At 44.4% G+C, this 15,854-nt stretch overlaps 1 protein-coding gene across 3 annotated transcripts in view; it reads left to right on the top strand.

Annotated features, from left to right (window-relative positions):
• The first annotated feature begins 619 nt into the window (after nt 1-619).
• The window catches only part of PDE1B (phosphodiesterase 1B), a 37,729-nt gene continuing 22,494 nt past the window's right edge, over nt 620-15,854 (top strand). Inside the window, exons 1-2 of one of the 3 annotated variants that reach the window (XM_031937712.1) lie at nt 620-858; nt 1,332-1,455. In XM_031937712.1, coding sequence (XP_031793572.1) covers nt 1,346-1,455 — 110 coding nt within the window. In that variant the 5' untranslated portion in view covers nt 620-858; nt 1,332-1,345. Of the gene's footprint in view, nt 859-930; nt 986-1,049; nt 1,201-1,331; nt 1,456-15,854 lie in introns of those variants that run through there. The other 2 variants (XM_031937711.1, XM_031937709.1) reach the window with 2 other exon arrangements.

The following is a 15,854-nucleotide window of genomic DNA, read 5'->3' as shown; positions in this document are numbered from 1 at the left end:
AAAAAATTCCCCACCCCTACATCATACAAACTTTGGGGTTACTGGGTTCCAGATACGTAAGGAGAATGTGAAGTTGCCTACTCCAGAGGATTTAAAATGCTGGAGTGATTTCTCAACTGTGAGAGAACAGAGGTAGGACAGACACAGAGGCAGAGACATTGGGCACCTGAGAGCCTCCGGGACTTTGAGAGATGAAGAGAAAAGAGGCACACAAAGGAAAGACCTTGAGAGTCACTGACAGGAGCTGTGGGAAGGAGGCAGAGGAAGACAGGTACAGGGAAAAATGACAGAGATGGAGAGAAAGGCTGGCCAGGAAGGGAAGGCTGAGGGAGCTGAAAGGCAGATCCGTCCCAGCTGGGATCAAACACTGGCGTTTTTCTTTCAAAGAGGGAATGAAGGCCCTCAGGGAGACGGGGAATGAGATGCCCATGATGTCGCGTCACAAAGTCAGAGCCTCGAGCTCTGAGCAGGGAGACCAGTGGACCAATGCAGGCTCACGCTCCCAGATGAAGCTACATCTACGCCCCCTCAGGTCCCCTCGTGCACACACATGTGAACACGTGTGGGCAGACGCAGAGAGACACCCCTGGAATCCTGCGGGGATGGACAGGGCTAAACTATCTTCAAACGGGAATGTAAACAGAGGGCTTTCCGAGCCGCCGGTGGCCGACCCGGCTCTCTGGCGCATCTCACCCCTCTCCGAACGAACCAACAAACAAATAAAAGGGCACGCTAGCAAACAGAGCCTCCGCCGACAGCCCAGGAACGCGCACCAGGTGGTCTGGCCCTGTGCGTGTGAATGAGTGAGTGCGCCTGCACAGCCGCCTTCCAGTGCACCCCAATGGGCCGCGCTTATTGGTATATGTGACACCCCGTTTTTCCTCCTCCGTTGCCCCCACCTCCCCGCGTCTCCTGTAATTGTAACACTGGGAGGCGAAGGAGAGATGGAGAGGGAAGACAGAGAGGAATGAGAGACAGCAAAGAGGTGGGAGGAGAGAGCTGGGAGGAGGAGGAGGGGATCCAGGGAGGGGAAGGAGGGGGGAGGAGGGAAGGCAGAGGAGGCGGCTGAGGCAGAGCAGCAGCGGGGACAACACAGACAAGGAGCCCGGAGCTCGGCTGGGCAGCCGGAGAGGAGGCGCTGCAGCTTAGCCGGGGCCCCGATTCAAACACACCGGCCTGGCTGGCCTGAGCCAGCCGCAGGTGGGAAGAGGGGCCAGCGGGAAGGCAGGGGACCCGGGGTGAGAGGGATCTACTGGGGCGGGGAGTCGAGACGGGGTCTGAGCGGCTCTCCATCCGTCCTTCCTTGCTTCCTTCCTCCCTCCTTCCCGCAGCGGCTGAGTGGAGCATGGAGCTGTCCCCCGGCAGTCCCCAGGAGATGCTGGAGCCCGATTGCCCGTCGCCCCTGGAGCTCAAATCGGCCCCCAGCAAGAAAATGTGGATTAAGCTGCGGTCCCTGTGAGTGCACCCCCCCTCCAGTCCCCGGCACAGAGCGCCCCCCCTCCAACCGTGAGCAGAGATTGGGTCGGGGGAGGGGGACGGGAGGTACCTCTGGAGCCATCCCAGGAGGAGGGGAGCTGAGGGCAGGACCGGTGGCCGGCCCCACGCATCGGCAGGTACAAGGTGACATGGCTCTGACATGCTTGGCCACTCACACATGTGAGTCGTGTGCAAGTGGAAGGGGAAAATAGTTATAAAGTGAAAAATGCTTGTCTCTGGGGGTGAGTGACACATGTGGCAGGAAGAGAGGACCTGTGTGTACCTGTGACAAACGGCAGCGAGGAGAGGAGCCCCTCTGCTGACAGGCTCCGATGTGACACAGCTGTAGATGTGTGTATACATACATGCTAGTGGGCAAGGGAAATAAACAGCGGCTGTGTGCCCACAATGGCATACCCAAAGCTTGCCAACCTGTGGGCAATAGGTGTTGCTTGGGACTGGCAGCTCTTCACTTCCCTGTATTTTACGGGGGAAGGGAAGTTGGGGAATTAGGTGGGGAGAGCCCCACACTGGCCCCCTCATCTTCCCTCGGGGTTCATGGCCTGGGCTGTCAAGGGCAGAAACAGAAGTGGGTGCAGGGGAATGAATGGAGTCACCTCTCTTTTCATGAAGGAGGCCATCAGGGAGAAGGGGAGGAGGATAACCCTCCTCAGAGATTAAAGGTATTGATTGTTGGTTGGGGAAGGAGGTAAATCATCCCTAAATCCTGTTTTTATGTAGTGTCTTCCAGGATCCCCAAGTGCTTTCAAGCCTCTAGGCAGGGCCATTGAGGCAAGGCAGGACCCAGGTGTTAAAATCTCCAGTCCCCAGCCTAGAGAGATTCACTCTTTTCTGCCCCTGGGACCGGGAGAGGGGGTGGATAATATAAGACTAAAGCAAAGCCATTCTGTGTATTAATCCACCATCAGATAATCACTGCATCCTGAAATGACTCCCCATAGTCTGTTAAGGGAAATGACTGGTGGAAAAGGTGAGACTGCTCCATGTAAACATAACTCCTCTCTCTCCTTTTCATCTAATAACATCCAATTGGTGTCCCGGGTGGCCCTGGGCACCCCAAGCTTAGGGATTTTCAAGTGAGAGGATCTGGGGTCAAATTCTAGTGACCGCTACTTATGGGCAATTCATCTTCCGAACCTGTAAAATGAAGGTGATTTCTATTATGAGATTATTTCTAAGGTCTGCTTCGGTTCTAAATTCTACAATCCTACAAAATTTTGGCTCCCCTGGGGGGATTAAGTTAGACACATTCTGGATACTTAGTAACTGAATTTCTGGCTTCCTTGCTCTAAATCTATTGACTGTGACTATATTACTCCCTGCAGATCAGTTTTTTTTTAAATCAATCATCTGTTGGAGATCTTGTAAGGGAAACTGAGGCACAGGTGGGGAACATGTGAATGAGAGAGCCTGGGACTTATATGTCCCTCCCCAATTCCTCTTCCTCACTGCCGCAGGCCAAAGCAATTTTCTGGACTCAATGGAGCACAGCTCTGCTTGGAATGAGGTTTGGGATAGAGAAATGCAAGCAGGATTAAATTGATTTTGAGTGGGGAGGAACATTGGAGGATTCTTGATGGAAAATGAAATTCAGTTGATGAAAACCAAGGGTGAGAGAGGTGGATTAGAGGAAAGGGGATAGTTTGAAGGCTTTTAGGTTGAAGGATGGCGGTTAATTTACCCCATCTTTCTAAGGGCATCAGTTCCTTTTTATTGCCCTGATTCAAAATGGTCTTTATTTTAGTCCAGGACAGAAATTATCTTTACCTGTTTCTGTCTTTGACCATGAAGAAGTCTTACCTGAGGATTAATGTTTTATCTTTCCTGCTATATTCTCCTCAAGGTGGGCCTGACCTCCAGCCTGCTAAGAGGTAGCTTGAGGAGGAGTTGGAGTCCCTAGTAGCAATACTTGAGCTCAGGAGAGCAATGGGATTAGAAAGAGTGGTCCTCAGAGAAATATTGGTTTATATGGCATCAAATTATTATCTTATCATCACTAATAATACTTATTTTTATTGTGAAAGCTATTCTAATCTTTGTTATGTTTCTTTTTTTTTTTAAATAATAGCTTTTTATTTTCAAAATACAGGTAAAGAGAGTTTTCAACACTCTTGCAAAACCTTGTGTTCCAAATTTTTCTCCCTCCTTTTCCCCATTCCTTCCCCCAGACAACAAGTAATCCAATATATGTATAATACAATTTCGAAGGGGAAACACTCTCCCATAACCAAGGCTGGGCTCCTGCAGGTGCTATCCCATGTGAAGACTGTAATAAAGCTAGGCATATTGTTGTAAGAGAAATCTCCTGATGGCATGGCAGCTATCCAGAAAAGTGCTGCTTCTTTGATTATTAGCCAAGATTTGAATCCCAATTTTTTGAAAAGGTCAAAAATTCTTAGAGGGAGGAGAGATTGGGGATGACAATAATTCCCTTTTCTCAGTAGAGAAATTGTCATATAAATTCTAGACTTGATTTGCCTCAGAGCCCTGATGATAATTGGTGTTTTGGATGTTAAAAGTATTGGGGAGGGTTTTGTGAGCCATGATGGGACAAAGCTGAAAGCCATGGAATCACAGAGAAAAAGAAAAATGGGGTATTCACTAACTTTTGGGGTAGTGTAGACACCAAATTGGTCAGAAATAGAGCTATTTCTTTTGGAATAATAGAATGTCAGAGTTGGATGAAACCTTTGAAATCATCTAAATCGAACCCTTCATTTTCCAGATGAGAAAACTGAGGTTCAAAGGAGTGACACAATGCGTGTCAAATTGTACAGATAATTAGGAATAGAGTCCAAACTGGGACTCATGTCTCCTCACCAGCTACCAATATTCTTTCCACCATCACAGAGAGGTGATTAAAAAGGAATTTTGCCTCATAGGCTAGGCTGGAATTCTGGAGGGAAGATGTCTGGCCATGAGATGGGAAGCTGTGACCTTGGGGTGCTAGCCATGAAGACTGACAAATGAGCTGGACAAGAATGAGCAAAGGCTTTGGTGTTATGAGTCGTCTTCCCTACCATCACTACTATTTGACCAGATTGTGTGTGTATGTATGTGTGTGTGTGGGGGGGGAGTTGGAGGGTAGGGGACAGTGATGGCTCTAAGGTGGGACACATTTTCTTCTAAGGGTCCTGGGATTGTTCTCTGATGGAAAAAAATCCCATTTCTTAGTATAGAGTGTTGTTGCAGAAGGGATTTTGGGTGGGAAGGGAAATTAGGTGTCCTGGGTTCCCAGAGTTTTGCTGGGACAGAAGGGACATATAAGAGGAAGTGTGAGTAGACAGGAGAGCCAGAGTAGGGAGGTTATGGGGCTTTCAATCCCAAGGAGTTTCTCTACTATTCTACAAAAGGGATTGTGGCTAAACATCAGAAAGTCTTCCCTAATTTCGAAGGCTGGGAGACTGTAGATGAGAGATAATAGAACTGTCCAGCTTGGACACAGGAGATTGCCTAAAATGGCCTCTGGAGTATGTGACTCTGGAGTATAAGGAGTTGGGTTCCCACTGGCTTCACCCTGAGACTACATAGGGATAGTAGTACGGAACTTATTTATATGGTAAAGTTTTTGTTTTTATTTCTTTTCCTTTTTTTTTTTTTTTCTGGTTAAGCAGTGATTGACATACAAATGAACAGTGGTAAATTGATTCAGTTCAGACCTGTGACAGCCTGGGGCAGGAGCAGGAGCAGGGGTAGGAACAGGTCATGCTGCCTTCTCTATTTCTTCAGCTTTCCCTCCATCTCTATCAAGTGGTGAAATTCCATCAGACAATTATTTTTACTCTGACCCGTGGGATTTGGGGCAGACTAGCCCCTACACCTGTGGAAACAGCATTAGGCTATCTTACTTAATTCCTCCTCCAGGGACAAGTACATGGTCTTCCTCTCTGACCCAAGACTATTCAGACTCAGCTTCTCTCTCTCCCAATGACAGCATAGGCATGGTCCCTCTCTTCCCTGCAGTCTGGCGTAGACACTGTTCCTATATCTCTCAGGGGAGAATAACGTAGCCCCTTGTTCTCCTCAGAAAATTATGGACACAGTCCTTTCCCCCCTTTCTCTATAATCCAAGTGTGGTGTAAAAATAGATCTTGTTTCCCTCAAACCCCCCAAGGAGATGGAGGAATAGTGAATGGTGTCTGGGCTCAAGGTCATGGACTCTGGCTCAAGGTCATTGCCATGGGTTGGGGCATAGAACCAGGTATCTGAAGGTTCAATATTATCCCTAACCTCAGATGAGATTGAGGGCAAGAGGATTGCTTTGGAGGGTTGGGTGATGAGAACTTTAAATACATGATATCTGAAGGGCTTTGCGGGAGAGACCTTGTTTTCCTAATATTGTGATCTCAAGACAGAGCCAGAAAGGGCAGAAAGCGCCCAGGGGAAATGAAAGGACTTGGAGATATGACTGTGTCACCATGGTGGGCATAAGTAGTATGCATTTGTGTTAGGCGTTGTGTGTATGTGTGTGTGTGTGTGTGTGTGTGTGTGTGTGTGTCTAGGTGGGTGGGAGGATGTATGAATACATGAGATTATATGTATATGTTTTGAATGTGAGAGATAATACTGGGAGAGTGTGTTGGAGGAAGAATATATAATTCTACATGGCTCGTGTGTGTGTATCCATGTATGTGTGTGTGTGTGTGTGTGTGGACTAGAAGGGAGGAGAGCTGACAGAAAATTCAGATTTCCAATTGTCAGCATCTTCTCCTTTCTTTCAACATATAAGAAGGATTTAGAAGTATCAGATGCAAAAGGGGATAGGTGTCTCATTAATGACCAATTTCTGGGACCTGGCAAAGTAGAAGTAGGTAAGCATTGTGTGGGAGCCACTTCGGGGTGACCACCTATGATTCTCCTGGGAAGCAAGGGAGCAGGTTCCAATTGTTTTGGAAAACAGGACTCTCTTCTTCCTTTTCTTCCTACCTTCCCCTTCCCTTTGGCTCTGGCATTGCTGCTATACTGACAGCATGAACTCACTGCTTCTTGGTCCTCTGGAAGCAGCATCCCTATGTTTAGGCAATGGTGGGAAGAAACATCAGAGGCTTGATTCTTTTCCTTTTATTATCACCTATGGGTGACTCTCTTGGTGGCTATCATAGGACTCTGTATTCTTCTCATCCTTCATCTTTCCCTTTTCACCAAGTAGTCCTGTGCAGCGGCTCTTAACATTTGGAAGATTTGAATTCAAATCCTGATTCTGATCTATCCTAGCAATGGTCCAGGAGGACCTCCCTGTGATCCTTTGCCTTTTTTTTTTTTTTTCATCCATAGAAGGAGCTAATAATATCCTACTTATTTCATCATTTCTAGAGAGGAAGGCATTTTGTAAACCTTAACTGTGGAGCAGCGCAACATGTTTGAATAAAACCCAAGAATTTCACCCAGAATTTGAGAGGAGGGGGCAGCTATTACTACTGCAGGAGATTTTGCTCACGTCAGATTTCAGGGATTATTTTCTGACCATGAGGGTTGATGAATACTAGGGACAAGTGACTGAGGGAGATCAGGGAATTTTATTCTCTGGAAAGTTTTTGGCCCTGGAGGGATGAGACATATGAAGTAGAGTATAGGAATGGATAGATAGGATGGCTTTGGAAAGATTAGACATTGCTCTGGCATTTACAGGATGAACTTGTAGCTTTCCAGGACCCTGGGAACAGTATCCTTATGCCCAGAAAAGAACCAGAAAATAGAGATGGAATGTCCTGGGGATAGAGAAGAAGAGAAAACGGGATAATAGAGGAAGAAGGACTCAGGTTAGACCCTCATAGGACCCAGGGAGATATGGCATAGTGGAAATCATTCTAGTTCTTGAGTTGGAGTCCTGCATTCAAATCCTGATTCTGCTGCTCACTTTATTTGTGACCTTGGGATAATTTGGGTTTCCATTTCCTCGTTAGACTAGAGAATCTCTTCCAACTCTAAATGCGGGATGCTACTGAACTGGTTTCCTCTTTGAATAGAGGATGGAGAGCTGAAAAGTAAGGAGAGAGCAGAGAGACCCCAATTAGCTTCCATTTTGCTCACTCAGAGAGACCATGCAATGAAACGTACAACAGGAGAGAAGAAAGGAGCTGGGGAATTGAGTTTGTTGTTGTTGAATTAAGCTGTAATGAGAGGGACTGAGGCAAGACATAATAACAGCTCACATGATACAATGCTTTAGGGTCTATGAGCCAAAAGCTTTGGTGCTCATTATCTATAGGAAGAGCCAAAAGCTTTAGTGCTCATTATCTATGTGAGTTTGTGCAAATTAATCTGGTCTCTCTGGATTTTGGTTTCCTCTTCTATAAGACGAGAAGATTGGGTTGGATGACTTTGAAGGTTTCTTCCTAATCTGGATCTTATGGTTCTATAAAGGTAATAAAAATAATTGTTATCTCTATAATTTTATAAATTAGGAGACTGCAGCTCAGGGAGTTTGTGATTTGCTCATAGTCATATAGTTAGAAAGTATTGGTGCCAGTATTTGAGCCAGAGTGTCTCAGTGGTTAGATCATCGGGTCTGAAGTCTTCCTGACTCCTGAGTTCAAATCCAGTCTCAAACGCTAGCCATGTGATCCTGGGCAAGTCACTTTAACCCCAATTACCTCAGTTTCCTCATCTATAAAATGAGCTGGAGAAGGACATGGCAAACTACTACTACTTTTGCCAAGAAAACCTCAAATGCAGTCATGAAAAGTCAGACATAACTGAAGTGACTGAACAGCAAACCCCTGACTCCAGGCACAGTGCTCTTTAAAAAACAACAGGGGGCAACCAGATGACACAGTGATAGAGAACTGACCCTGAAATTAGGAGGACTTGTGTCCATCCTCAGACTTATTAGCTGTATAACCCTGGGTAGGTCACTTAGCCCCTGCCTTGGAAAAAAAATTTTTTTAAAAGATAAATAAAAATTATAAAAATATATAATATATATTATATATACACATGTGCATATGGTGGTGTACAATATTCACATATAAATATATAATATATACAAATATACTTTTATAAGTATATATATGTATGACATTTAGTTCTTTCTTTTCTTCCTCTCCATTATTCTGAACTCAACAAACATTATTCTTTTTTCATATACAAAGAACAGAAGAAAAGGATTGCACATGAAATCAGTGAACTTTTGTTGCATTGCAGAAGGAAAATACTTACCAGCACTGAATGGGTATGACTAAGAAGATAGTAGAAACTTCTCCTTTCTGAGCAGAGATTTAAGACACAGAAAAAAAATGCAAAAAGTCAGAGAATTTGGATTCAAATCTCCTTTCCCCTCCTCCCCTAGCACTTTTGAAGTTTTCTACCCATCTAACTTTAGATAAGTCACCTCAATTTCTTCATCTGGAAAATGAGGTAGTCCCTTCCAGCTGGAACTTATGATCTTAGGAGAAAAAGATGGACTGAGGATGAGATTGTCCTCAGTGTCCTGGATTTGATGACTCTTTCTTGGAACCATGAAAAGGACCATAGACTGACTTTTGCTTCCAATTCTGTCCTGAAGTTCCATGTGTGATTAGGTTTTTCTGTTGACCTATTTGGAAATATTTTATTCTTTCCAACCCCTTTGCATCTTTAGTTCTATTCTCCTTGCTTTGTGAGTGATTCAGAGCTTTTCTTTCTACCCTTCTTTATCCAACCTCAGGATCTTCTGTGTACCTTCCCTTTTTTTTCTAGGCTTTTTTTACTTCTTAAATTGAAATGGTAAATTCTCCTTTTTGCCTTTCCTCTCTGTTTAGTGGGAAGCAGAAAGATAGAACCCCCCCCACCCCTTTTATGGGCTAAGAGAACACTGGAAGCATATTTTTCTCTTAACCTCTCCTCCTCTTGGCCCCATTTCCAATTCTGCTTTTTTTTTTTTTTTTTTTTTTTTTTTTTTTTTTTTTTTTTTTTTTTTTTACATTCCCTCTCCTTTCCCTAACTTTTCTTCCCTTTCCCCTACATCTGACTTTCTTTTTCCTTTCTTTTCTTTTTTCTTCCCACCTCCTCTATGGTCTTCTATCTTATTTTTCTCCCCTCTGACTCCTCTCATGAAAGCCTTCTTCTTGTATTTTTCCTCCCTTTCCTCCTTGGTCAGGAAAAATAATGTGTTTCTGGTGTTTCTGGAATGAAGACACAGTTGGAACTTGTTTCTTGCTGCTTCTTTTCTAGAAGTGGTTCTTACCTCCTTCCTTTTTAGAGTTTCTCCTTTTCCTGTATCTCTTCAGTAAGAGCTTCTAACCCATTCTTCCTTCAGACAAAGTTGGGTTTGTGAGAATGGAAATCAGATAATTGTCGGGTGATTTTTCAAGGTAGGGAGTTAACTGTGGTCTATCTTTTCCAAAGCCCAAACTAGAAGAGATAGTTATATGTGTAGTAAGTGGGATGGAGATTAGACATTAGGGGGAATTTACAGTTCAGTACAGGGGAACTAGTAACTAAAATAGACTCCTGAAGAAGGCCGTGATCTCTTTCTCTTGGAGATCTTTTAGCATAGTGGTATTTGGAGTAGGGAAGGGACTGGGAAGGAAATAGAATATAAGAAGGGTGTCAAATTCCAGTTGCCTGGATTGAAGGAGTGAGTGTTTTAGAAAGATCTAAAGGCAATGGAAATTATTTCTTTCATGATACTAAAGTATACCTAATATTTTCTGGTCCTTACTTCTTTCTTCTAGTGTTCCTCCTCTCTCCCCACTTTGTGCCTTTCTACCCTAACCCCTGTTTCATTCTGTGAATGCACTTCTTGCTAGGAAAAATCCTGTTTGGTCCTCCCTCAGCTTCCCTGGCTAGACAGCAAGGAGGAATGTTGGGAGAAGATTGAGTGGAAGGGGATGTCAGTGGAACTCGTTAATCTTAGGAGGCCTTTGGAAACATGGGGATGTCAGAGGAGCCAAGGAAGAGGCATCTGGGGTGATGCTAATAAACACAGCCAAGCTCTGGGTTGGGGGAAATTTTGGACCTGTGGCAAATTAAGAGAGAAGTTTGTAAAGATTTCTCTCTGTAAATGGAGGGTGGGGGTGAGGAGTGCTGATATTAGCAAGGAAAGGGATGGACCAGGGATTCTGGCCCTGGAGATTCTTGTCTTGGTGAATGGGGCTCTGAGATATTTCCTGTCTTCCTTTCACTGATTCCTGCTCTTTCATCTCTCTGCTCCCGGCCTTGGGGCAGACATGATGGCCTCCCCTCCCCTCCTTACCAATCCAGGTTGACATCAGCTTATGGAGAAGAAAGCACAGATGAGAATTAATAACAACTGAGATTTACATGGTGTTTTATAATTTACACAGTATGTAATGAATAGAGTGCTAGATTTGAAGTCAGGAAGATACAGGTTCAAATTGTCTCTCACACTTATTAGCTCTATGTTCAGGGCAATTTTTAAGAAATGGGAATAATAATATCTACAGTATTTTCCTCATAGAACAAATGAGACAATGTAAGTAAAATGACTTCTAAACTTTAAGGCTAGATGTATAGCCTAGATATTTATTAGCTGTGTGACCTTAGGCAAATCACTTAATCTGCCTGCCTTAGTTTCTTTACCTATAAAATGAGAATAATAGAACCTAGCACCTAGGTTGTGAAGATAAAAGAGATAATATTTGTAAAGCATCTTGCAAGCTTTAAAGTACTATTTAAATGCTAGCTATTGTTACTATTGCTATTATTGTGATAATTATTATAAATGTCAAGTTTTTTTTATTTCAGATCCTCACTGAAACTCCATGGGGACAGGTAGATAAGGATGATTATGCTAAAAGAGAGACTTTTATGCTTTCTCCTGGCACATCTCTGGCTTTAGCCAATTCTGGGGCAAAAGAATACCCAATGCTTACCCCAGTCTGGAAAGCTTTCCTCTCCCTTAAAAAAAAGTTTTCCTTCTCTTTCTCTCTTTCTTCCTTGAGATCATGCTTTTAGAGAAACTAATTGAGACTAGACACTGAAAGGAACTTCTTGGCATTATACCCCATTTGAATCATATCTGCCATATGTTTAGGAATCTTAGGCTGGACAGTGACTTTAGAGTTGGTTTTTATGCTTCTTAAATTAACCCAGTTTCTACCTTCTTTGGTCAGGTATAGATTATAGGCAGAAAGCCAAATATGTGGAATAAACTCTGTAGTTTAGGAAAAGGGACCCAAGCTATCTATTTCCCAGTCAGGAACTCATGCTGCCATCTTGAGCTGTTTTTAGGCCAGGCCCTCCCTTGCCCAGAGGTAGATCTCTTTGCCCATGTCCTCCTTCTGCTCTCATTCAGGGTGGCCCTTCAAAGTCTGCTGGGCCTCCTGGATCCTGGGCATCTGCTGTGGAAGAGGTATCACCAGCTGGGGGGAGATAGTCTTTGGGGAGAGTGGCTGAACAAGCGGTTAATTAGTACTGAGGAGGAAGGAAAAGGGGACCCCCCCGCCCCCGGTGAGGATGTGAGTTGGAGGCAGATTCCTCTTCCCTCCTGGCTCCTGCAGATATGGTTCTTCTCCACACATCTCTCCCCTTCTCCATTCCCCCAAGTCTCTTCTCCCCACTCCCTTCTCCCTAGCAAAGCCTCAAGCTGGTGGGAGACGTGGCTCCTGTATGTGGAGGGTTCTCATTGCTCCATCCCAGGAAGCTGTGATCATTCTGCTTCCTAACTCTTTAGCTGTCCAGCCCTTGGTCCTCATCTGACCTGAGCAGAGAAGAAATAGCAAGAAGCCTGAGCAGGGGACACTTGTCGGAAACATGTTCTTGTCAAGAGGCAGATAACAGAGCTTGGAGGGCAGGGTGTAGCGGCAGGGAAAGGATGAGAGGAGAGCTGTTTTAAGCTGTTTTGATAGCTTGAATACTTCCTTTTAGCCCTCATCTTATCTCTAGAAACTGTCATTGCCCTGTAGCCCCTACTCTTTCCCCTTCTTTCCCTCACTTCTTTTCAGCTTCTCTACCCCAGCCCCTGATTCTTTCTTCAACTGCCCTCCCACCGCAGTCCTTGTCTCTCTCCCCAAGAGCTATGTTAGACCATAATCGGTTCCTCTGCTCCTCTCCATTAGTGCTTTAACATTATTGGGCCCTGCTGACTCTCAGGATGGCTCCTCCAGTTCTGCCACCAGGGGGTTATTTTTATCTCTTGGTGCCGCCCCCGCCACTCTGCCCAACCAGCTGCCAGAGCTGGGGATGCGGGCACAGCGATGGAAAGTAAGGGCACTGTGAGACTGATGGGGAGAATGTGAATCTTGGACCCAGGTGGCTACTGGGGAGCTCCCAGTCCCCCAGATCTTAGATCTGTCCACCTTCCAATGGACTTTTGTCACTGTCTTACTTCCTATCCCTCCTATCCTATCAGGACAGTATAGAGAAGTTAAAAGGAGTAGGGGGGGTGTAGTTTGGATTTGTAGTTTGGCATTAAGGACCAGTGTGCAAATAAGATGCAATTGGATCAGGATCTTGGGAAGAGACTCACCAAGCAGTGTCCCACTTTCCCTCATCTTCCTCTTTTTAGCTATATTCATGTACCCTTGTCATGTGGGGTTGCTCCTCTCACCAACCAAAACTACCTTCCCCTTAATGCTCCTCTGTATCTGAACTTAGCTGTAATTTTTCTGAAAGTCTGTTTTCTCAGCTATGAAAATGACAATAATAATGCACACTTTGCCTTCATTGCTCTTCAAAATCATCCTTTGTTATTATAATTATTGATATTAATAATAATAGCATTTATATAACACTTTGCAAACATTAATCTTTTTTTATCCTAATTACCCAAGGAGTTAGGTTTTATTATTATCTCCATTTTATAAGTGGGGATACCGAAGTAGACAGAAATTAAGTGACTTGCTCAGCATCACACAGGTAGTATCTGAAGACACATTTGGTCTTCTAGATCTGCTACTCTATTTGCTAGGCTCCCTTGCTATCTCTATTCTTGGGCACAGGTGGAGGATTTTGGTGCTGGCTGGAATGGGGAAGACACTCCTAATTCATCTCCAATTTTAGGGGCTGCAGAAAAGATAGTAAATTTAACCTTAGCTGGGATTGCCCCTGCCTGCAGGCAGATAGCATTTTCCCCAATACAAACAGAACTTGGTAACTTCTCTTATTCTAGATTCAAGTGAACATTTATTAAGCATCCTGTATAAGAAGACCCTCCTTTTTTTTGAGGTTTTATTGAATTGAATTAAGCTACTATTATCTCACTCTAGGAAGGTATGAAAGGAGACTTATGTCTCATCAGCATTTAAATATTGGCATTACCTTGTCATTGTGTACTTTAGTCTCCGTAGAATGTTTGCTTTGGTATGGATTACTACTCTCAGGAAAGCCCGATACTTGATAATTATGGCATGGTAGATTTAGGCTAGACATAAGAAGGAACTTCCCAGCAGCTACAGGTTTAAGGATCACAGATTTAGAGCTGTTAAGGCATAGGGGAGGCCATCCAATTCAACCTCTGCATTGTATAAATGGGAAAATTAATCCAGCTTCACACAGTTAGTGATTGTGGAAGGATAAGGTCTTCCTGACTCTAAGTGTGGCCCTCTCTATCCACTCCCAGTCAGGAGTGGGCCTAACAGGTAGAATCAGCATCTCTGGAGGATTTTATTAGACACAATATGGTCTCATCTTATGGGAACTGTTTGGGCATATGCAGCAGAAAGCTGAATGGGGTGATCTAAGTCTCTTTTAGACCAAGGCCTCACACTGGAGGTAAGCTGCCTTCCTTGATGGTTTAGGTCAAGGAATAAGGGAGAAGGTGGGGGCTGGCCTGAGGAAGGGAGGAGCTATTTCTGGAAAGCTGCCCAGGTTGGTCTGTGTGGTTAGGATGCTGTTGGGGCCAGAGCCAAGGGCTGCTGTTTTATTTTCCTCAGGACTTCCTATTTTCCCAGGCTCTTACTTCCCTCTTAAGTAAGCATATTGGTTGGTACAGCAAAAGGTAAGTCCTAGGGAAGTCCTGAACATATGCAAACTTTCTAAATCTTACTGCAGCATCCTATAGTGTGTGTGTGAGTGCAGGTTCTCATGCTTTCATCACTGAAGGGGAACTCCTGCTGTGGAATATCTCCCAAAGATATAAATCTGTCAGGTTCTATAACATGCAGGCTCAGGGAGTTGCCCGAGGAGTGAGGACTTGGGGGAAGGAGGGAGAATTGAGTGACTGAATGACAATGATAGCTAGTATAAATCAGAGGGACCCAAGCCTGCCTGATTCCCAAAATGGCAGGGACATGCTAGCCAGAGGATTACATCAAGGAGCTATTCACCCTGGGAGCTTCCCCTTGCTGGGCCTTCTGTCCTTCATAATATTCCATTGGAGACCAAAACTCATGTTTCTTCATTGAGCTGTTTCCTCCCTCCACATCAGACTAAGGAGCCATGAAAGCTTCTTATTATTTAGAGTTATATAGGTCTTTAGAGAACAGCTTTATTTCAATCAATTCAATTGAGATGAAAAAATTAATGTCCAAAGTGTTTAGGATTTGTTCAAAGTCACAACAGGTACATAACAAACAGTACTGAGTCTACATTCAAACTTGGGTCCAGACTTCAAATCCAGTACCTTGAGAAGGTCACACAGTGCACTCTGAACGAAGCTGATGCTTCTATAATTGATAAAGTGAAAGGCTGAGCAGAGAGAGAGAAAAAGGAAGTTTTTTTTTTGGGGGGGGGGCAATTTTAATCTAGGCAATGGGGATTAAGGGTCTTGTCCAGATCACATAGTAAGTCTGAGGCTAGATTTGAACTCAGTCCTTCTGATTCTAGCGCTGGTGCTCTCTCCTACTTGCCCTTTCTTTTCTTTTTTTAAAAATTTATTTATTTATTTATTACTGAGACAGTTGGGGTTAAGTGACTTGCCCAAGGTCACACAAACTAGGAAGTGTTAAGTGTCTGAGGTCGTATTTGAACTCGGGTCCTCCTGACTTCAGGGCTGGTGTTCTATCCACTGCGCCACCTAGCTGCCCACCAAATGCCCTTTTTTTAAAAAAAAAATTATTTAAGGCCGAATTCCTTTTACCAGTTTACCAAAAAGATTCTCCCTAAAATCCCAGTTTAATCTCTTTTACCACCAGTCTAAAGTCTAAGAGTGTATAACCATCTGGTTCTACCGCAGGACTAGATAAATGCATCTTTTCAGTCCCCCACCCGCTGCTGTAGCATCCCTGCCCTTTGCCCCTTCCCCGATAACTGAAGGGACCGCTTGTCCCCTCTCTCCATTTCAAATTTCTATACTAAAAATCTCCCCGGCTTCTAGCTTAGTTTCCCTCCAGCCACTCTATCCTGGCCCCTCCCATGCCATGGGCAAACCAATGGGAGGCCACATCTTGGTTCCTAATAATGATGTCATCTTACAGACAACCAGGGGATGGGCGGGGGCTTGAACCCCTTAGCCAATCAGAAAGCAGCCTGGGATT

Source organism: Sarcophilus harrisii, chromosome 5, assembly GCF_902635505.1.
Source record: "Sarcophilus harrisii chromosome 5, mSarHar1.11, whole genome shotgun sequence".
NCBI classification, from domain to species: Eukaryota; Metazoa; Chordata; class Mammalia; order Dasyuromorphia; family Dasyuridae; genus Sarcophilus; species Sarcophilus harrisii.
The sequence above is the reverse complement of the archived record's forward strand: the minus strand, read 5'-3'. Positions and strand labels throughout refer to the sequence as shown.